This window comes from Amphiprion ocellaris, chromosome 17, assembly GCF_022539595.1.
Source record: "Amphiprion ocellaris isolate individual 3 ecotype Okinawa chromosome 17, ASM2253959v1, whole genome shotgun sequence".
NCBI classification, from domain to species: Eukaryota; Metazoa; Chordata; class Actinopteri; family Pomacentridae; genus Amphiprion; species Amphiprion ocellaris.
Genome location: NC_072782.1, coordinates 7,145,379 through 7,168,819, shown reverse-complemented (window position 1 = coordinate 7,168,819; position 23,441 = coordinate 7,145,379). Strand labels below are relative to the sequence as shown.

The 23,441-nt window shown below is 38.9% G+C and overlaps 2 protein-coding genes across 2 annotated transcripts; one reads left to right on the top strand and one right to left on the bottom strand.

The window, feature by feature from the left end:
- Window positions 1-1,470: 1,470 nt before the first annotated feature.
- On the top strand, window positions 1,471-10,121 carry brf2 (BRF2 RNA polymerase III transcription initiation factor subunit). The gene is made up of 4 exons (XM_023268956.3): window positions 1,471-1,758; window positions 6,886-6,945; window positions 7,057-7,378; window positions 8,984-10,121. The coding sequence occupies exons 1-4, from the start codon at window positions 1,611-1,613 to the stop codon at window positions 9,804-9,806; spliced, it is 1,353 nt and encodes a 450-aa protein (XP_023124724.1). The 5' UTR covers window positions 1,471-1,610; the 3' UTR covers window positions 9,807-10,121.
- A 3,919-nt stretch (window positions 10,122-14,040) lies between these two features.
- On the bottom strand, window positions 14,041-23,238 carry LOC111567688 (prolactin-releasing peptide receptor-like). Its single transcript, XM_023268959.3, has 3 exons — window positions 23,128-23,238; window positions 18,631-19,084; window positions 14,041-17,114 (listed from the first exon to the last, which is right to left on the bottom strand). The coding sequence occupies exons 2-3, from the start codon at window positions 19,056-19,058 to the stop codon at window positions 16,481-16,483; spliced, it is 1,062 nt and encodes a 353-aa protein (XP_023124727.1). The 5' UTR covers window positions 19,059-19,084; window positions 23,128-23,238; the 3' UTR covers window positions 14,041-16,480.
- Window positions 23,239-23,441: the final 203 nt, after the last annotated feature.

The following is a 23,441-nucleotide window of genomic DNA, read 5'->3' as shown; positions in this document are numbered from 1 at the left end:
TTATCATCCCCCAGTCATCTCCTGAAGTCCATATGGTGAGAGACATCAGTATCTGGTTGTTAATTTACCAGAGGATGCTTATAATCATGCTGATGTGGTCTGTACTCTACAGTATTTTAGTGACTCAATAAATGCCTAAGTTGTTTTTTTAAATGCTTTTTAGTTTTTAATAAACATTTAACAGCCTATATGTAATCAATAAATGGCCTTTGCCTATCTTAAGAAAAATTCACTCCGTACTCTGATATGTTAACAGTACTAAATAAATCAATAAATACATGCATACACACAAAAATAAGTTAATACATTAACTGTGTTCAGATAAGATTTAGATTTTAAAAAAGTTGTTTATGTTTTTGCAGAATCCAGTATTACTCACTGGTTGGTCATTACATTTTGTTAGTTTGATTTCACTGTTTAAAATGATGCCACCTCTTTTCAGACAGAACCTGTGATAATAAAACAATACAAAATTTTTAGTTCCGTGTTAATAAAGCACTTAAAGCTTTAAGTATGGCTAAATGCTTTTTTCAAAATTAAATATATCACTCCTTAGGTGGTAGTGGCCCCAAGTTCAGTAAAGTTGGAAAGATATTCACAGATTCGGACTTCCAGCATCAATAACTCATTAGATATAGGTTGTCAAAACATAAACGGTGCCTCTTTCCCATTGTTGCAAGGCAGACAATGTGCTACAAGCCCAGTTTTATCAAAAGTAGCTGTCTTTCAAGCTACAGGAATAACATTGGTGTCTATGGAGTGAACAGGGTCCGTCTGCAATTTGCAAAACCGCTGCAACAGTAAAGAGAGACAAATATTCAATAACTTCACTCATACATTGTAGTGTCACTAAAATCACTGCAGCCTTCAACTGGCTTCTGTTGACAAAGTGTTTTAACAGAAATGTAAATGCTGTAATATGATTCTTTTAATGAACCATGTAACTTGAATGGATGTGATGCTGGTGTGACCACAGTGCACACGTCTGATGTTGCTCACAGTGGTCCAAGGGACGCTCAGGGAGTTTGTGTGTTTGCTCAGACTCATGAAAAATTAGAGGGAACATTGATTATAAGTGATTAAATTTTGTTTGAATTTTTAAAAAAAATTTAGTCTATATACAATCAACTGAATGTCAGTTATAAGTGTAAAAGTTTTGTTTGATTTAAAAAAAAATTATTCTATATACAATCAAATGAAAGTCAAATATTAGTGCTAAAGTTTTGCATGAATTTAAAAAAATGTCAGTCTGTATCAACTGAAAGTGAATTATAAGCGCTAAAATTGTGTTTGAATTTGATTTTTTTTAGTCTGTACACAATCAACTAAAAGTCAGAAGTGCTAGAGTTTTGTTTGAATGGTTTTTAATGTGTCGTCTGTATAAATTGCCGCTTTATTATTATTTGTACATGCGTGACAACAAAGCGGAACCTTCGACGTTGTGTCTGCTCGGACGCATTTTATCCGCCCTCTCTATACCGGCTGCGAACGTACATCGGTCGTTTGAAAGCAGTTATTGCTCAGCGTGTTTTTCAGGTATTTCTAGTAGTTTAACACAAGTTTTATTTCTCCAGCCGTTTCTTTGGCGGCTGTTGTTTTATTTTAGGACCATGTTCCGTTCGGGTCTAACTTGTCCGGGCTGCGGCTCCTCCAACATCGTGGACGACGACCTGTACTCCCAGGCCCAGCTGGTGTGTACGGACTGCGGCTCCGTGGTGTCGGAGGGGACGCTGGCGGATGACCCGGTCGGAGGTTCAGGTATGGAGATGATAGAGGAGTTTCTCACTGTTTCCTGTGCGGTTAAAACTCAGCTAAACATGAGTTAAAAGCTCGAAGTAATGTTAGTCGAGGATACGTTGGTGTTATATTTATTCGGATTTGAGGCTTCATTCTGAATTTTGTTTGTGGTGCACCCAATTGTGTCAGTTTGCAGCCGTATGCTGCATTATTTCTAAGCTGACAAGATGAGTATTCCTCCCTATAAACAATCTAAAACAGGGGTGTTTTAGTTCAGGGGCCACATTCAGCCCAATTTGATCCCAAGTGACCAGTAAAATCACTGCATAATATCCTATAAATAACCACAACTCCAATTTTTCCTTTGTTTTAGTGCAAAAAAAGTTACGTTCTGAAAATGTTCACATTTAAGGAATTATATTTTTACAAAAATCATGACCAACCTTAAATTTCTTAAGAAAAATAAATTCGATTTCAAAACATTATGCCTCAGTTCATCATTTATACATTACAACTTCCAGATGAGTGGTTCTACAAAGGAACAAAACATTTAGTCGCAGGTATCTGGAACTGAACTGTATAGTATTTTGCTTAATGATCAAAACGACAAAAGTCAGATAAAAAAAAAGCAACAAAAACAAGACAAAATATTACAAAAACTAGGCACAAAAGAGCAATGAGCAATACAGTGTTTTACTTTCTTATCAAAACAGCTTCTCAAGGTCTAGAAATTATTTTTAATTTACAGTTTTACAATTTTACAATTTGCAGTTAATGTCTTCTCTGTGATTTTTACCCTTTGCAAAGTGGTCCCACGGGCCGGATTGGACACTCCGGTGGGCTGGTTTTGGCATGTGGGCCGCATGTTTGACATCCCTGATCTAAAACAGCCACTTTCAAAGGCTATATTGAAAATACAGGCCCCAAAGTAGAAACTCAGTGCAACAAAAATGAATAAACCTGTGATCATTGACACCCAGTTTTCAAAATCTGTGTTTATTCAAAGAAAACTCAAAACCCACTGGATTCCCAGTCGAGCTAATTGCATGAACATGATTATAAAATGACTTGTGAACTTTTGAGTTTGGATCTATGAACTACTGTGTGTCTATGTCTGCGTCATAGCTCCACATAAAACAGAATTGCTAAAGAAATAAAAACTAATTGATTGTAAGACTTAGTGCTGGGCGATATGGAAAAAATCATATATCACGATATGGATTATTTTACATCACGATAACGATATATATGACGATATACCACAACAAAGTATGTTTTCAGTTATTCTCTGAAAAGTTTGACAAAAATTTCATTGCTTACTTTTCTCCATGAAACTTCAACCTGTTGCTAAGGCTGGACCCGAATATCCGGTCCGATGGTGGTATGCGGATATTAATTTTGAGATCCGAATATTCGCCCCCTCCCACCTCCACCCCCCGTCGGGCGTTAGGAACCAAGCCGAAAATTCGGCTCTTTCCTCCATTAGCTCACCGTCTCTGACCTCACGGACCGAACCGAATATTCGAGTCGTTCCTCCGTCCGTCCGTCAACCCCCCACCCCCACCCCCGGACGTTACGGAGCGGACCGAACGTTCGTCATTAATAGGGACCGAATATCTGGAGCCCAGAAACTGCTATTCAGGCCAGCCCTACCTGTTGCGCGTCCGTCGTTCAGCACTCATGAGTTAAGTAACGTAAAGCATGTCGCAAACCCGCGTGACAATCAAAGAACGTAAAGCAGCGTCATGTCGCAAAAAAACACAAGACGGAGTTTCTTTGCAAAATATCTTTTTTATTCTTCTTTATTTTCACTTATATAAACTTAGAGTATGCATAGTGACAAGAAAACACTAATACAATCGTCACAGGCTATTTAATGATATATTTGCTGTAATAATTGATAAAATTAGGTTAGAAACGATAGAAACGATAGAAGAGAAATGGCACGATAGACACTTTTCTATCGTTCTCACGATATGTATCGTCATATCGCCCAGCACTAGTAAGACTTCACATGGATGGAAGGAAATAAGCGCAATTTCAAAAATATCATGCCTCAATTTATCATTTATACATGTGAATTACAACTTACAGATCACAGTATATCTACAAAGACACAAAACATTTAGTCACAGGTGTCTGGAACTGAACAATATAGTTTTTTCTTATTATTTTTTGATCAAAACAATTTTTCAAGATCTAGAAATTGTTTTAAATTCACATTCATTTCCACATCTGTGTAGTAATCCAGACCACCACGCCATACAAACTAAAGTTGGAACTGTTAAGGAAGAAGTTTAAATTATACCTTTGCCTTGTAAATGTGTAAAACTTGTACAAAAAAGTACATAAAAGTTGTTGCAGTGCATGAACGATTGGTTTCCACCAAACTGTTTTGTACTGAAGCTGCTTACTGACATTATATGGCACAATGTTCAATATCTTTAAAAATTTCCACAGTAACTATTCATATTCACTCACTGCATTTTAATTTTCTTCTCTGTCATTTTTCCACTTTTCAAAGTCAGTCGTATGTTTGACACCCCTGTCCTACAATGATGCTACCTACAGTTTGCTACTCGCACAGTCTAGCTTTGAAAAACATTTGCAAGTGCTCCAGACTTGTGGAAGTGGCTAAAAGTGGAAATCAGAGTTTTTCTGAAATATCAGACAGGCTGAAAGATACGTCATGAATTCAACCTCAAAAGGCAGCACCCAAGAAAATTGCCCTTTCTTTCATTTAGGCACAAAATTGAAAGATTAACCTTTTATAAAGGATGAAAAAAGAAGCCGTATGAATATGAACCCCACTGTTGAATGTAGAAGTAATGCTGTTATTGAGAGGTGAGTCATTTTTGAATCATGAATTTTGAATCATTTGAGCCTTACATGAAATTGCACAGGGGTGTGATCACATCTGCTGCATACTTCACACCTGTCCTCTTTTTGAGACTACTTTGGGATTTTTTACCCTCTAAATTCCTCAAAGCACATCTCATGACTGATCTTTCAAAGCCACGCTCGGTGCCATAGATTCCAACTTGCACAAACCTCAGTCAAATAAATGGTCAATGAGCCAGACACATTAGAATAACACATTGAACTAAAATCCCTCTCTGCTCTGGCACTCTGTCTGCTACTAAAGAAATGGTGAGAGGGAGGATGGCAGGTTTACAAGGGGGATGCATTTATGAACATTTTGCTAACAAGGTGGATGGTTAGCCTGCTCATCCACGCTCAAATTTCCTGCTGTTGATGCTGATTTTCATTTGAGAGCTAAGAGGGCCTGATTGATCAAGTTTTTTGACAAACTCAATAGTTAGTCAGTCTTGATATTAACTGAGAGGAGCATACATTTGCAGCTGGATAATCAACCTTTCTGTTCTCTCTAATGAACAAACTGTAAAGGAGACACTAAAGGTAATGCTACGTGTCCACTAGATGCGTTTTTCCCGCATGTAAACGTGCCGCATCTGAAAACCGCCTGCCTGGTGGGCATGAACTTGAGGCCAGTAGCCGGTGTTCAACTCCTGCTGACCTTCTTTGTGAACTATCCTGCCTGCCCTTGATTGGATGAACGCATCAACTTGGGAGATGTCTGCAAATTCGATGCGGCGTGCGGAGGTCCAACGCATCGCAAAACTTTTGTCAAACATCTAGACTAGCCGTCGGTGAACTAAAACGAGGACAGATTCAGCTACTCCACAGGTTATTTCTCACCTCAAAAGCTTCCAGAAATACTTTTCGCTGAGCTGTTTTTGTAATAAAAGAGGAAGTTTCCGACCGAGCTGCCAAGTTGATCCGGCTTGAAATCCAGGAGCAGACAGCTCCCGAGTCGATGCGTTTGTCCAATCAGGGACAGGATAGTTGGAGAAGAAGGTCAGCAGGAGTTGAACATCCGCTTCTGGCTTTAAGCACACGCCCACCAAGCGGGCAATTTTCGAGTGTAGCATGTTTACATGCAGGAAAAAACGCATCTTAAGTCGCCTCAGGTCTTGTTTGGCACTTCTCAGCTGGAATACCACCTTTCTTGAAGACCACCACATACACCCTTTTATCTACAATAAATAATATAAGTTATAGAAATTGTTATTGCCTTGCCTGATATACTAGTACGACTTGAACTTGAAATCTGTTTTTTTTCTTTCTCCAATGTTGACCATTTGTGCCAGTGACCACTTGTAGGATTCCACAAAGTCTGTTTAGTTCTTATGTCCTCGAAGAACATAAAAGAATATTTGATTAAAACACCAGAGCATCCTTCAGTGGTACATTATTGCTGAAATTACTTTCTAGATAGAATCAGGTTTGCACTGATGAACAAACCTCAGGGAAATTTGGTCCCCGTTCATCACGTTTCTATTAGGACCAGTCAAGAGTAAATACTAACTGCTTCTGTATTCCTTGAAACTGACATTGCACCAGCTGCGTGAAAATAACAGAGCTTCAATAAAATTGCATGTGGCGTATAAAACAGCATCTCCCCAGAAATGGCGTCTGTGCCAATCTACATCTTCCACCTGATGCACATGAGGCAGCCGTGGCTCAGGTGGTTAAACAGATTGGTGGTTTGACCTCTGACCTTTTCAGAGTGTCCTTAGGCAAGACACTAAACCTCACGTTGGTGTTGAAGCAGCTCCACCACAATTGATGAGTGTGTGAGTAAGAAACACATCGTAAAGTGCTTTGTAGAACCTAGTTAAGGTCCTGTAGAAATGCTTGTGGATTATGCAGTGGAACGGGGGCACTAATTCTGGACAAAGATCATTCTTTACCATTTACCCTCTTCACCTCCATAGTACTGAGGTGAGGGGAGGCATTTTTGAGACTGATATTACAAAACCCAGATGAATGGGTTAAAAACTAAGCTACTTTATCTGCATGACTGGAAATGTAATATAATGAGTGAAATGTAAGGCGGCCTGGTCCAACCACAGGCTCTGCTGGACATGGTGTACTTTATCTGAGGTGTGAGAATGATAATGAAACACTGAATCATAATGAAACACCGAACACCAGCACTATTGTCTTCATTTTAATTGAGAATTGGCATTTATTTATCCACCCTGTGTAAATACATTAAGAAGTGGCATCGCCTTTGTCACTAATCTGGCTACATTTTGTCTTTTTCTTGTGTCCTCTTTACAGTTGTCAGCTACAACAGGAGCACCGCCGTGGCCAAAAGGCCATGTATGAACCTTATTAAAGGTGAGATCTTCCCTCCCCATGGAGCTCTTGCTTGTTAGGGATATTGTATTTCCTATATATTCTGTCAATCCTGCTGTTCACACTCATGTACCTTTTCTTATACGTCTACAGGTGTGCAGCGTTTGAAAGCCTTGTGTCAGATTCTCAGGGTCAACGCTGAAATTGAGGATCAGTCAGAGAAATATTACAAAGAGGCCTACCAGCATGAGAGCTTCATCAATGTGACCCTCCAGAAGAAAGAGATCCTCGCTGGTTGCTGTTTGCTGGTGAGCTGCAGAATGCGGAACTGGCCCATTACGATGGGAACCATCAGCTGCCTGCTGGACGCCGACTTCAATGTAGTGGGAGCGACTTATAAAGAGATGATGAAGATTCTCAACATCAAGGCTCCGATCGTCAATGTCACCGATGTAATGGAGGCTCACAGTCAGGAGTAAGTTGTCTGAATGTTTGGCTGGAGTTCTTATCAACATCAAACACCTAAACAGACCTTTCAAGAAGACTCACTGTTACCTTGTAGAATTGCAAAACGTAAAGAGCCTGATTTAAATATCACCATGCATTCTCATTTACCTCTGTTACACAGATGAGTCTCATATTAATGAAGCCCTACTAGCAGTTTTAGATTATTTCACAGTTGATTATTTTAGACAGGGCCATTTAGCCTTCATTTAAAATTTTCATTTTTACTGATTTCAGTACTTTGATGGACTAAAACTAAAAGGCAATCTTTTTCTTAGTTGAAATTTTAGTTTTATGTGACCTGTTTAGACTACAGCAGCTGCTTCTGTGCTGAACCTTGATTCAATTTTTAAACCAATCTTAGTTCTGTTGTTTGAGGTCAGGAGAGCTGCTTGATAGAATATAAAACTGCTCAAAGTTCAGACTGCAGCCAAAACTGTCCAAATCAGGGTTTTTTTGTTTATTTCTTCACACATTACTCATAATAATGTGAATATCACCCACTCAGATGGAATCTAGTCTTTTCCATTCTGATTTGTTTCCTTATGTGGCTCTAAATCAGATAGACGTCTGTTTTTTCTTTTTTTGCACACTAAACTCTAGTTTCTTGTTGTGACAGTTTTGACGAGAGATGCTTACAGATGTGACTAAAAGTAGGACTTGAAATCCTGAAATTTTGAATGAAATCTCTGTCGGTGAAGTCATCACCTCACAATCCCACCACTCCTGGCTTTGACTCAGCTTTAACACACAACCCTGTAAAGTACTCCACAAAAAAGCCATAATGTCGTCCGTGATTGTTCTCATTCTGTTATCTGCTCAAACTATCTGACAACCACTGCACATCAACTTATTAATGAAACTGTAAAGGTACGTGTCCACTAGATCCGACAATTTCTCACATCCCGTTTATTGTCTGTGAAATGCACCACGTTGCATGCTGGTCTGGTTGCGGTGCGTTTCGAACTGCGATCCGCTGCATCTCCCCGGAGCTCATTTGCACAAAGTAAACTTGACTTCTACTTTATGCAAATTCGATCCGGCGTGTGGAGGTCCGACGCATCAAGACACTTTCGTCAAACATCTAAACTAGCCGTCGGTGAACTAAAACGAGGACAGATTCAGCTACTCCACAGGTTGTTTCTCACCTCAACTGCTTTCAGAAATACTTTTCGCTGAGCTCTGTAATAAAAGAGAAAGTTTGCGACCGAGCCGCCATGTTGGTCCGGCTTGAAATCCAGGAGCAGACAGCTCCCGAGTCGATGCATTTGTCCAGTCAGGGGCAGGATAGTTGGAGAAGAAGGTCAGCAGGAGTTGAACATCAGCTACTGGCCTCAAGTACACGCCCACCAAGCGGGCCATTTTCAGATGCGACGTGTTTACATGCAGGAAAAACGCATCTGGTGGACGCGTAGCATAAACGCTGACTTCAGTGGCCACCATGTTTATGTGGCGTATCGTTGTTGTTGAGTCAGTCCAGGATTGTGACCAGGTTACACCGGAATCTGATGTTGCTGCATTAGTTCTGATGAGCCTCTATCTCAAACTTCCCCGAATGTGTTTTTGTCGCTGACAGATATAAAATGAGCTCATACCCAGAAGAACTGGCTGAGAACTCCAAGGACTTGACCAGACGAGCCGTGGCTCTGGTGGAGCTGGCAGCAGACTCCTGGATTGTGACTGGCCGTAAGCCCATCCCCATCATGATGGCAGCCGTGTACTTGGGCTGGCAGTCCCTGAAACCCAACCAGCATCGCCTCAGAATGTCTCTGGAGAAATTCTGTCAGCTTGCCCAAGTGAAGAAGTGCAGAGCTGCTATGACAAGAATAGCCGAGATGAAGGAGATGTTGTGTAAACTAGGCAAGGAGCTTCCTTGGCTCAGGGGAGCGGTGACGCCAGATAATGTTATTCCGCAGGTAGACGATATTCTGCAGAACAGACACGCCCTGCTGAGGAGGGCGATGAGAGCCCATGAGGACACTTTACAGGCAGAGTGTCAGACCAGCAGTGCAGACCCTCCGACTGAACAAACTGCTCCATCTCAGATCACTGAACATGTAGATCAAACTCCAAGCGCATCTTCAGTGGAACAATGTGAACCAAATCCTGAAAGAGCCGAGCCACCAGCAGATAAAGAGGCTAATCTACACACAGCGCCGGAGCAGAGTGATGCTCAGGAGAGCCCAGATCCAGCACCGAACTGGGGGAAAAGAGTGCTGTTCGCTCCCCCATGTGTGGTTCATCCTAAGAAAAGGAGAGCAGCACAACCTGAGCTCCAGGATGTAAACGGTGATGAGGAAATCTCTGACAGTGAAATTGACTCGTATCTTCGAACACCTCGGGAAGTTCGAGACTTCGCTTTGACACAGAAAATGTTGTCTGATGAAGGGAAATCATAACCAGCTATGTTCTGACACCAGTGTTTAGTTACTCGGGTATTGATCAAGAAATGTGTTTAAGTTCATAAGAAGTTTCTGTTTTATTACTGTTCAAGTAATGTTTGAAATATTTGTTTACATAGGAATTATTTTGATCACAAGAGATGTATAAACCTCTTTCATGTGAAATAAACATATATTTCATAAATACAGCCAAGTTCAAATGGTTTAAAATGATATTCAACCCCTGAAAATGCAACGTAGCATCCCGACATAAACTGTAAAGTGCTATTCTTTTAATGGAACAATGAGAATAAAGTTTTTGTTTGCACAGCATCCACATTACGTGTGAAAGTGCCTGATGGACAGATTTTACTATGTTTGCATTGTGTGATGATGTTTTATGGCTTTGGAAGATTTTTCTCTTTTTAGACTTTCATTTTTTTAAAGCTTAAATGTAACGGCAGGGAACACTACAGCTCTCAGCAGTGACCCAGATAGATTAAGAAGGAGTCGCATATGCATAAGAAGCACGTCAGATAATCGAGGGTCCTTATCTGTGATGTGGCTTAGTATGATACATTTTCTTGCAGTAGAACGTGTGTGAAAGACTTCCTCATGTATGAAGCCGGCATCTGGTATGCATAAGTAGGGACATGGCTGCTGTTGGAGGACAGGCCCAGAGATGTTTGTGTGGTTTGTCTCGGCTGTACTTTTGCACCACTTCTGCTTGTTTTTTGATTCGCCAGGAGTTAGGAGTCAGGCCAAGATGGTGATGTCTGGTGTTCAGTAAGAACTTGTTTAGGAACAGGAGGTGTTTTATATGCACAGATATGAATCTACTTTTGTTTATGCACCAGATCAGGTACAAAGGAACAGAAGCATACCCAGTTTTATCATCAAACACCACCGTCCCTCTGAGTAATTTAAAAAAATTGGTTGGTTTTTATCAGATCTGTTGCTGAAATTCACACTCTGTGTGTTAACAGTGATCCACTTAAAATTCATCTAGTCGCACCATGTTAACATATAAGAGATATCATCTGACTAGCTATTGGGTCAATGAATAATTGTGGGACTTTTTGTATCATAGTTGACATTTTTGCTGTTTTCAGGCCTAAAATTAACATGACCGCCTAGAACCAAACACCACATGGTGTTTTTAGAGAAAGATTTTAAATATTATATATACATTTGAGTAAAATTGAAATTGAAAGTTATTTATAAAGATATTGTAGTAAACCTGTTGACTTGCCATAAATCCACACATGACTCACACACTACTTTATATTAAATAACTCAGAAAGCCTTGGAGTCTGGCCAGTCTTTTCTTCAGGAGGAAATGACATCATGTGGAGCAGGTCATGTGATCTGGAATTAACACACTTCCTTGAGAGGTGTTTTTGTAATGGGGAACTTAGTTGAAAGTGATTTCTCAGACACAGATACAGTTTGTTATTTTCCATAGAAAATTTGATATATTGCCAAAAGGAAATATCTGTCATGATTTCTCAATAAAAAGAACACAAAACAATTTTTGATTAAGCTCATTTTATTATTGTTTAGCTAATTAGAAGGTGGTTGTTATTAAATTGGGACGGTTATTTAGTTGACATTTTAGTGATATCCAGTCATTTTTTTATTAATAAGTGATTGTTTCCATAATAAATGACTGGAATTTGTAGAGACATGATCATAATTAACAGAAAAACATTAGTTTTTGTATGCAAGATATGTCCCATGGACTTCCCTCAATTATATATTGACCCAGTAAGTATGTCACATAATCAACTGATGTGTGGCAGTAAAATGTGATTTCTTACATGTGATCCACTGACGCAGGACACATTTTCTTGTACTTCAAGTCAAAATATGAAGCGTTTTCCTCTTAGTGCATGAAGCCAGCATTTGCTTTAGCATGTAACAGCCAAAATTGTCCAAATTTTATTAAATCCTCACTGCAAGAATGTTTAACAACTTAATGCACCAACACTGGGATATATGAACATTGCACACTAAAGAATAATGTCTGAGGCTCAACAATATAATCAACACATCAGTTTGCATCAGTCTTTTTGAGTTAATGAAATTATGCTCAACCAATAAAAGATATTGAGTTAAAGGAATTCACTTTTCCCACTACAATCAAAGGTAATTATATTTACCAGTCTTGAATGTCTGACACTATCTGGGAAAGTTTAAATAGCAAATTAGACTATAAATCCTGAATTCAGTGTGAAGAAAAATGAAACTACCAAGCCAATTTCATTAAGTCACCTGATTTGAAAATAGTTTTAAGCCAACTGACACAGAAATTTGAATTATATTTACACATATTAAGTTAGCACAATTCTCAACAGTATTATGCCATTCCAACTTAATATGTTTGCAACTGAAATTGTCCATTTAAATCATTAATTTAGATGTTTTTTTTTCTTTTTAATCTTACAAGCATGCATTTAATTAAATGGAGAGAGTAGGTTTCTTACTTTTTAGAGTACAGTGTGTGCTCTGAAACACATTACAGTAGGAGAAGCAAAGTTATAACGCTGAATTCCATTTAGCTGCTCGGCTTTCAGCGTCTCTGTATTCTTTATTCAAAACCAGTGGAGCCATCATTAATGTGATTAGTAGCACCTGAGCTTTTCCCACTGTGAGAAGTCAAAATGTCTGCTGAGAAAAGGCCTCCATTGTGTTGAATGAATGCCTGCTCAGTAATGAGTCTTTTCACTTCAAGCAGAAAAGTGTAGTTGGTGTCATAATTCCACTGTTGGCTGGCTGGATGTCAGTCTGAGTAGTATTATGACTGACTAATGAAAAAGGCTCATTTGGAATGCTAGATTTCACATTAACTTCTAGGCTTTTTTCTGCAGCCATGAGCTGTTTCAGAGTTGATCTAGGATTCTAAAACATAATTTAACTAAACCAATTGCAGTGCTCTGTTTACTTGCTGCATGTCAACGTTACAGAGGATATAATCCTACTCTCCCCTATTCCGGCTTCTCTTCATTGGCTCCCTGTTCTTTCTGGAATTGATTTCAAGATTTTACTGATCACGTTTAAAACCTTACCCCTGGCTATATTTCAGACATATTAACCCCGTACGTCCCTTAGATCCTCAGGTGGGTCCCTCCAGATTGTTCCGGCTTAAATCCGAAGGTGACCGGGTCTTCTCTGTCAGGACCCCTCGGCTTTGGAACGACCTACCTGAGGAGACAAGGTTGGTCTAGCATTTCTGGTGCATATATGAACATGTTTCAAATAGACGTTACTCCCAACCCCATGTGTACCTTATTTGGTTATAGCCAGGAGATCTCTTTACTTAAAGAAAATGCTCAGGTGATAATAGTATTCACCTCCTTGATAGCCAGGCATCTCATACTTGTTTCCTGGAAAGAGCAGACACCTCCCAGCTTCACTAGATGGATCAGAGACACCATGCATTTTCTAAAACTTGGAAAAATAGAATACACCCTGAAAGGCTCTTTGCACAATTTCAGGAAGACTTAGACTCCCTTTTTAGAATATTACGACAGCTTACAAGTCCCACTGAATAGAGATGACAAATAAATAATAGAAAACTAGAAAAAGAATGGATGACACTCCCCACCCCTATTCTATTAATTTAAATTTTTGGACCCTCCCCCCTTCTTTTTTCCTTTCCTTTTTTCTTTTTTAATTAATTTCTTAAAATAGTTTATTCCTTTTTGTATATTTTTTTTATTATTATCCTTTGAGCATTTTTTTGTTTATTTGATTGCTTGCTGGTGCTTTGGTTTGTTTAGGGTTAGGTGAAAGGTGGTACACAGATAAAGTTATTATTATTATTGTAACGTGCAGATTATGCAGCTTTCGGGTCCGAAGTAAAATATAAAAAACTTGCATGACGTTTTGGAGCTTCACACCAATTTTTTTCTCCAAGATTGCAAAGTACCAAAGAGAATTAGTGCTCAATATCTTACTTCCCAAGGTGCTTTAGTTGTAGCGCTGCAGAATTAGCACCAACCAGCTGCAGGAAATGAATGTCATTGCTGGCAAAGACAGCCAAGAGTGCTGACAGGATTCGGAGAGATCAATAAATTATCACATTTTTTTCAGTGTCTTAAATAGGCCTGGTTGATATGCAGACATCACTTTTCCTCCTCCTCTTCCTTGTCATTTAATTAGTAAATTCAGCTGCAGCCCTCTGACCAAGTTGGATGTAATTCCATTCCCTCTACTGCCAGCACAGTCACATTGATCTGAGGCACAGCGGTCATTTCATCTCCGTGTTTTAATGCAACAGTTTTCCACAGTGGATTGAAAGTAAATGCTGCACATGGAAGTACAACGTTTTTACATCTCGCATCGCAAATGATAGACGTAATTTAAAAACAATTCTGTGGAAATTACAGGGCAGAGCGCGACACGCTGCATGTTCACCCCAAACCGTTCACCACTGAGTCTGTTTGTTTCGAGAGCCTGGTGATGGGAAAGAGCAGATATAAAAGAATATTTCATGTCTGCTGTGGAAAATGTGAGGTTTTATTATTTAGTGTCATGTCGACTTCACTGATGCAAAGAGATATTTATGCATACAAAGAACATGAAACAAGAAGCAGGTCTTAAAAACAGAGCTGGAATAAAGTTCAGTGGAAACAACCAGGCAGCTGTTTTTATCAGTGCTGGCTGACCTGCTGGTTAATGTTGTCGATGTTTTCATAACTTCAAGATTCTACAAACTTAACTTTATGCTCATTTATTCATAATATATTCACCATTTTGTACAAACTCTCAAAAACCTGTAGAAACAACAGAGAGCACAGCACAGAAAGCGAAACAGAACCAAGCACCACACTATGATAGTTTATTTCTTTTATAGCCATTATATTATGCTATCATACAGAACTGAAGGTTAATATTCACCAACTGCACGCATTTAGAAGATTAAAGCCTCGAGGACCATGTTCATGAATTAGAATTATTCCTCCGGGCTTCAAGTTGGAGCAGCACAAAAGGAGTTCACATCAGAGCTGTGGTGGAAACAATCACATCCGCAGTGACAAACACAATCTGAACTGATGGATTCATTTTCTTTTCATGTCCAATACAGCTACACTTTGTTCATTACCACAGTCCCTGTCTTCCTGGTCCTTTTAGATATAATGGTGACACTTGTTAGTCCTTACCTCTTCTGAATAACCAAAATTATTAGAACATTTTATCATCAAACACCACCGTCCCTCTGACTAATTTTAAAAAATAAATAGTCTGGTTTTTATCAGATCTGCTGCTGAAATTCACTCTTTGTGTTAATAGTGATCCACTTGTAATTCATCTAGTGACACCATGTTAATTCATAAGAAACATCATCTAACCTTCCACTGGGTCAATATATAATTGTGGGACTTTTTGTAACATAGTTGACAGGTATCATAGTCGACATTTTTTCTGTTTTCAGGCCTAAAATCAACAAGGCCGCCTATAACCAAACACCACATGGCATTTTTAGAGATTATTATTTAAATAAAATAATAAAAGTTATTTATAAAGATATTGTAGTAAACCTGTTGACACTTGACTCACACACTACTTTATATTAAATAAGTCAGAAAGCCTTGGAGTCTGGCCAGTCTTTTCTTCAGGAGGAAATGACATCATGTGGAGCAGGTCATGTGATCTGGAATTAACACACTTCTTTGAGAGGTGTTTTTGTAATGGGGAACTTAGTTGAAAGTGATTTCTGGGACACAGATACAATTTGTTATTTTCCATATAAAATTTGATATATTGGCAAAAAAGAAATATCTGTCATGATTATCTCAACTTAATAAAAAGAACACACTCAAAACTATTTTTGAATAAACTCATTTTATTATTGTTTATCTAATTAGAAGGCGGTTATTAAATTCGGATGGTTATTTAGTTGACATTTTAGTGATGTCCAGTAATTTTTTATTAGTAAATGATTGTTTCCATAGTAAATGACTATGGAATTTGTAAAGACATGATCATAATGAACATAAAAACATTAGTTGTTTTTACTTTTAATAAAAATGTATGCAAGATAAATAATATGGACTTCTGAAGTCCTTCAATTATGTATTGACCCCATTAAAATCTACTTGGTTCCCAGAGGAGGAACCAGTTCTTTTTTATGGCTTCTTCTTATGTCTGCAATCTCATGAGCCCGATCATTTGATTCACTGAGGTTCCGAACTCTCATCTCGTCACCAAATTGAGCAGCTAATTGCTGTCTGGGCCTCTCAGCTGTACTCAGTATCATCTATTAAGCTTTTCATGAGACTCCTTTTCAACATTTGGCTTTTTCCTTATCAAATGCTGTTTTTATTTAATTTTTAAATCATTTGTATACCTTAAGTTCTTATTCTTATATCCACAAGATAATCAGTAGCTTAGATGTAGGAAAGTTTGTTGATTTTCATAACAACTGAATGATCTGCCTTTTAATTGCTACCATCAGGACCAAAATTTCTACCTTTTAATTGTAAATCTTGAACTGTAATCAGAACATTTTTATGAACGTGACTCTTCAGAGGATGAACCTTTTCTCTGGAGACTCTCTTTGCCCTCGATCATTTCTCATGACAACATAACTAATGCCTGGATTGTCATCAGAGTTTTAGTGGATGGGTTTTGCACTCAAGATGAGCCAACAATTTACATGAAGAACAGAGGCTTTTTCCACCAGGTAGCTACAGAACCACACTAGCAGCACAGTGATTGGCGGGAACTCCGATACGATGGCGGCACTTGAACATCTTCCGCAGCTCGGCGCGGAAGCGGTCGTGCAGCCACGCGTACAGAAAGGGGTTACAGCAAGACGAGCTCATGGCACACAGGTGGCACAGCAGCTGGATGAGCAAAAAGTAGCGCTTGTTGATGAGGTGGATGTCGATGTCTCTCAGCACGTTGAACACGTGAATGGGAAGCCAGCACACTGCAAAAGCAGACACCAGAAGCGCGACCAGGCGGAAGATCTTCCTCTTCCGGGCCTGCTGAGCGCCCGTCTGGTTCGGCGTCCGGTGGCCCGGAGCGACACACTTCCTCAGTTTGACGGTGATGCAGAGATACGAGACAAAAACGGCCGACAGAGGGAGGACGTACGTGACCAGTAGGGTGCTGTATGCGTAAGCACGTCTTTCTTTCTCTTGACCCAACCAGAACTCCTCGCAGATAGTGAAGCCTTCCTCTTTGAACTCGACGTGGTAGGTGTGAGTCACCGCTGGAGCCACCAAACCGCAAGACAGCAGCCAGATCCCGGTGAGGACGGAGGCGCAGGTCGCCACAGAGGTCCGCTTCTTCAGAGGATGAACCGTTGCATAATATCTGCAGTAAAGAAAGAGTAGAGCTTTGTAACAAGGATACAGTACTCATGCTGAATTAATGCATGGCTCCTCGGATGTATGAATGACTGAATTGTGGACTCCTGTGGCACAATTATAGCAAAGTTTCAAGTCACTTGCACATGTAGTCACTTAATGAACATGTAAATATTAAATGAGATGGTCAGCTTTACAACGTGCTTCACTATAGATGTGTGCGAAACAAAAGCAGCAGCAAAAATAGATTTTCAGCAAAAGCAAAATGAGTTTTCAGCCGGTACTTAAAAGCCTCAATTGATGCTGCTGTCCTCTGCTCTCTCAAGGAGAGAAATCAGCAGTGTGAGAGCAAAAGTACAGAAGGAAGCTTTAATGTAGATGGTTGAATTCATGGCCCAGTGAGCGGTGAGTGAAGCTGGATTCTTCTTATTCTGTGCACACGCCGATATAAAGACATTGACGAACGCAGCTGTATACGTGCTGATAATTAATTTACTGCCAATTGAAGTTTCTAATTAACTGTTCCATTGCATAAGACAACAAAGGCTTTGTCATTGATTAATATTAAGCCAGGAAGTTCAAGCTACACTGGATCGTATTGGGCCATATTTTAGTATGAATTTATGAAGCTCTTATTGTTATGTCAACAATAAGTAATCAATCTTTCTTCTCATCTGCCTGGTTTTTAAATGGGTGTATGAGTAATGTTTGCATTGCCTTGCTGGTTCTCATGGAGTTATCTTTAACCCTCCTGTTGTCTTCATTTACAGGCACCAAAAAATATTGTTTCCTTGTCTGATAAAAATCCATAAAATTAAGCAAAAAAATTCCCCAAATTTCTGAAATTTTGCAAAACCTTCAGGAAGAAATTTCCAATAATTCCTTAAAAGTTTCCCTTAAAAGTTTTTTTTTTTAAATCCCCCAAATTTGGCAAGAAAATTCTTGTAAATATTTTCAAAAAATGAGTAAAAATCTTCCAAAAAACCCTAAAAATATCTAAAGTGATCACATATATATCAGTAAAACTTCTGATATTTTCTTTAAGAACAGTCACAAAAAAATCAACCAAAATCCATCGAAATTCTCTGGATTTTGGTTGATTTTTTTGTGAATGTTCTTAAAGAAACATTTTTGACAATTCTTTTTTTCCACCAAAAAATGTTCAAAGATTTCCCAAAAATGTTGAAAATGTGGACATCAGAAGTTTCACTGTGAATTTTTATTTTTTTTCTCCACATTTTCAAACTTTAAACCAGGTCAATTTTGACCCGCAGGACGACACGAGGGTTAAGTTATTTCGACCATCCGGTCTAAATAAGGGAAAATAACATGAAGCTAATTCCATCTCTTATTTAGACAGAACGGTCTCGTTGAATCTCAGCGCTTTAGATGATTGCATAAACAGTTAATGTACACACAGCAGCACACACTGAACTCTGAAGATAATTACAGTGCAAAGAAGAGTTACACAAGAATAAAGCACTTTGAAAATGTCAATTCCTGCAGTGTAGAGATCCACCCACCTGTCCACAGCAATAGCAGTGAGTGTGAAGACGGAAACGTAGACTGTGACGGGTTGGATGAGGAACACCAGGTAGCACATGGAGCGTCCGAACACCCAGCCGTGAGGGTTGAAGGCGTAGGCCAGAGTGAAGGGGACGCAGGTGACGCACATGAGCATGTCAGAGAAGGCCAGGTTCCCGATGAAAAAGTTGGTGACGTTGTGCATCTTGCGGGTTCTGCAGATGACGTAGAGGAGCAGGTAGTTCCCGAAGACGCCCACCACCACCACGAGCACGTAACACGGGATGATGAGAGGCTTGAAGGTCTGCAGCAAGGCCACGTCTGCAAACTGGGAGCTGCGGTTTGTCGAGTTGCTCTGAACTGCGACTTCATAAACGTGCCCAGTTGGCTGCGTGCCTCCAGTTGAGCCGCTGTGATTAGCTTCCATGGGAGCAGAGATCAGTCTGTCAATACCTGCATGGTCCAAAATGCATTAGAACAGGTTTGCAGGTTAGCTTTCCTAAAGGTTAAATGGCTGTCAGATTAATTCATTAAATCCAAGTGAGCATGCAAAATTTAAACAACATTCTAATGAGAACAGGTAATGACATTTACTAAATGTAAATCCATTACTGTGAAGCCATGCTTTTAGCAACACCAACACATTCTGGCAGTGAGAGGCGAAGAGCACATTATTATAGCGTTGGGTAATTATGAAGGTATTTCATCTGGAGTGAGCAACACATCATGCATCCCCATTAAAATGTGCATTTGGAAAATGTCAAATTGCATGTTTGTGTCTGCATTTAGAAGACATACTGTAGGATAAAAATGTGATCGTTGACTGTTTTAGGACTTTTCAGCCTCAACACAATAAGTCATCATGACTGAGGTGCTCAATTTGTGTATATTTTGTTATTTACAGTCATGGAAATAATTATTAGACCACCCTTGTTTTCTTCAATTTCTTTTTCATTTTAATGACTGGTACAACTAAAGGTACATTTGTTTGGACAAATATAAAGATAACAAAATAGCTCAGATGAGTTTCATTTAATTTTGAATTCAGTTAATAAAGAATGGAGAGCTTCAGTTTTTTTGCTACCTGTTTCTCATTCATGCCAATTTCCATCAGTGCCAAGATGTCTGCCTTTGTGGCTTCACATAATTCTTTAGTTTTAGGCGTAATGTGAGAGCTGACAACTTCTGAGTTGTGCTACGGCTTGAATGTCAGCAGGAAACCACTGTAGACCTTTACATGTGCAGTGCTGCTGATGACATGAAATGTCCTCTTATATACCTTGATAATACAATGAAGCTTCAGCATGTCAAAAAGGACAAAGTATTATGTAATCTGCTGCATTTTTTTTATTGTGTTCATTGTCTTCTTCATTTTTTCCATGACTGTACAATACTTTGCACCTTGCTGGTTATTGTCAGTCATTTACTGGAGAAAGAATTACTGGGAAAATTAAGGGAAGGGAAATTACGTTTTTACCCTTATTGACATGTCTTTGATATTTTATAAATGCTAGAAGAAATATCATGAGGGAAACAAGCAGTTAACACCATGACTGAGCATTTACATCTGGAAGCTGTAGAGTACCAGTGACTATCTCAAAAACACAGATTCAGACTTCCAGGGATTCGTAGGTAACAAACCTACAGAACTGATCCTGTCAACTTGAAAGCTTGGGTTTTCTGTATTATTATTCATCTACAGATTTGCTTTCATGTGTGGCTAAATTACTCCAATATTACAACTTGCCATTGCATAGTGTAGAGCAGTTTTTCAGTGAGTCATAGGTGAGCTGGTGTGCTTGAGCTGCAGCAGGTTGTGGAGAAATGACTGAAAAAAGAAGCAGGGACTTTGTAGATCTGCACAGTCTAATTGAAGCAAAGGCGTAGAGTCACATGCAAGCCATTTTAAGGCAGGAAGGATTTTTAATATGTCATTATGATACACAGGGATGTTTTATTAGGGGTTTAATCAATACCTGGAGATGGACTGAATGAATAAATGACCTTGAATCAATTCTACAACTCTCAGGCTAGACTGCACAGCTAAATTAGAAAGTGAAAAACAATGGTTCAGACACTCGGATGCTGTCAAACCGATTCTAAAAATGTTCCAACAACAGCAACAACAGATTCAGTGCAAAGAGATGAAGTAAAACAAAGCCACATCCATTTTAATCATCGTGGTACCAGGAGGCCTTAAGAAGTGTGCCAAGCTTGGCAAACTTTGTAAAACAGCAGCAGATTGTGTTCTAATAACAAAAGCTGCCGGGTTCAGGAACGCCAGGTTGGGAATTTCTACAAAATAAATCTCCAGTACAAGATTATTTCAAAATAATCTTGTCTTTTGTTGATCCAATGTCTGGGATTTGACTTAAGAAATCACAAGATGTTAAAGACTGAGAGGAAGTTCTGTTGCTTTGTTTCTTCAGGATTTTACTTTTTATTTTAACAAGACTAATGCATGAGTACATCTGTGTTGATTTGTGGTGAGTGAGTGTGACTTTTTAAGATGTTACCACATTATCACTGTTTTTATCTGCATGCAAATAAATCACATAATCACATTTAACACCTCATTTAGTGACATGTTCTCATTTTGCATTATATAAAAATATATCATATAATTCCTCCTATCAAATCATAATACTAACTGAAAATGTAGATATAGCAGGATCACCTTATAATATAGTAATTTTTTGTGAAGCTTTAAATGTTCAAATTGTGTTTTTTAGAGTCTTTGCTAATGTGATTATCTATCATTTTGCACATAATTTCGTCTCCCTTTTTTAAAATCTTTTCATCTTTCCACATCCCTCAATATGCAGCTGCAGCTTCGACCGTGACTTTCTACAGCTCTCCTGTTCTTTTACATTTCCCCGGATGCACATTGCTGATTTGTAGACCTGAATGTGACTCACTTGTGCAGCGCAGAGGTATAAAACGAGCTCTTTTCAATACAAAAGTTAATTTATGCTCCGCTTTATGCAAAGACTTATCACTGACAGCTCATCGTTCTAGTTACGGAAAAGGTGGAAGAGAGATTTTACTGAAACGTCAAAGGAGTTTTTGTCTTTTTTTTTTGCTGGCTGCTGTGCAAAATGTCAGTTACTCCAGCAGAATAAAAGTCATAGTTCATATGTACATACAGCACGGCGAATACAGAATTCTGCAGTAAACACTGTATGTGATTATGAGCAGAAAAGAAAATGTATGAAATGTCTCAGCTTGCATGCAGAGAATATGATATTTTTAGGCGTACTTGTGAAATGAATATCGATTTAACTGAGTTAATTTATTAGGCAGATCACCCGTGGAGCTATTCTGTTGTAAATGTGTTTTAAAAGATCATCAGATCTGCACACATGAAGATACACAACTATATACATATATATGGGCTCAACTTGGATGTCTGTGAGGAAAAATATACAGTAGTCTGCATATATTACTAAAAAAGCAACAAAGTGAGGATTATTTCAATTAGCTTTGTACAAATTTCACTAAACAGAACAGAACAGTATGTTATCCTCAGAACTCTGTGGGGTTCATACAGCTGAGAGTCGAGTCATTTGGTTTTGTTTCTGAGCCTGACCAATCCCTTTTGTCCAGACCACTGTCCTGACTGCTTCACCAGTATCCTACTGGTTCCTGCCAGTCCTGAGCTGATTGCGCTGCTGCTGCTGTACGTCCTCTGAATTCAGAGAGAAACTTAATATGTGTTTCATCTGTTGCACTCGGCTGACTGCTTCATTTCTGGTCCTCAGCTTTTTCCTTGTTTTTTGATGAGCCTGGACATTGAGAAGCACCAGTCTGCTGCAGAATTTCTGCCTCATTAATGCAGGATGAGCACATTTTGTCTTATTGCTGAACTCACTTCTGCCAAAGTGTTGACCTTTAGATAAAACTGTATTTTTTTTAAACTTTAAGTTAATAGCTATAAATTCTTAAGGTTTTCATGTGTAAAATATTTAGTTGCTTTATTATTTTACTTAAAACATGCAAATATCTTACACAAAAGCAGCATTTGGATAATCTGATACGTTCTTTTGCATAACGTTCAAAACAACATCAGGAACCAGGAGCATAAAATCTTTCCACAGTACTGCATTTAAAAAAAATAGAGGACATATTTGTATTTGTTCCCTTTTTTATTGCTTTGTAATACATCTACTCATGTCCATAGATTCTGTACTACTCTCACTTATGGATTTACAATGTCAAGAAGTATTATGTAACAAAACACACACGGCTCTCAGCTTCTACCATTTTATGCCTTCAAATATACAAATATGTATGTAATCCTCAAAATGATGTAATATGAGCCCCAGTAACGGTGCTGATTTTACATGAAAATGGGAAACCATGACATGACACTGGAGGGAACACAGTGTGGAAAGTGTGTTCAATGTTTCTAATATCGTTTAAAAGAGGATGCATGCAAAAAAAATATAAATGTGAATAAATGAGAAGATATCAGCAAAAATCTGCCGTTAACTCACGCGTCGGCGTTTCTCAGTGTAAAGATGAGTTGAGTGTGAGAGGAGAATGAAGACGGATCTTCCTCATGCGCTTCTTCTCCACTGTGAGCGAGTCGAAGCTGCTGCTGTTTTAAAAACAGAGAAAGAGAGAGAGAGGGAGGTAGAGGGAGAGAGATGAGTGCAGAAATGACAGGAAGCCAATAAGATGGCAGAGAGCCAAAAAGATTGATGTCTGGGTCGGGCTTGACATTTGATCTTGAACTGATTAGTTAGTGGTCAGGATGAGAGATCTAAGAATGAACGGTAATTATTGATTCACACACATGCGTAGGACT

Bases quoted from the DNA above. Each gene is read 5' to 3' on its own strand.
- brf2 (XM_023268956.3), top strand. From the start codon at position 1,611: ATGTTCCGTTCGGGTCTAACTTGTCCGGGCTGCGGCTCCTCCAACATC. The intron at 1,759-6,885 runs GTATGGAGATGA...TCCTCTTTACAG, and splicing joins TGACCCGGTCGGAGGTTCAG to TTGTCAGCTACAACAGGAGC. The intron at 7,379-8,983 runs GTAAGTTGTCTG...TGTCGCTGACAG, and splicing joins ATGGAGGCTCACAGTCAGGA to ATATAAAATGAGCTCATACC.
- LOC111567688 (XM_023268959.3), bottom strand. From the start codon at position 19,058: ATGGAAGCTAATCACAGCGGCTCAACTGGAGGCACGCAGCCAACTGGG. The intron at 17,115-18,630 runs GTGGGTGGATCT...TCTTTACTGCAG, and splicing joins ACTGCTATTGCTGTGGACAG to ATATTATGCAACGGTTCATC.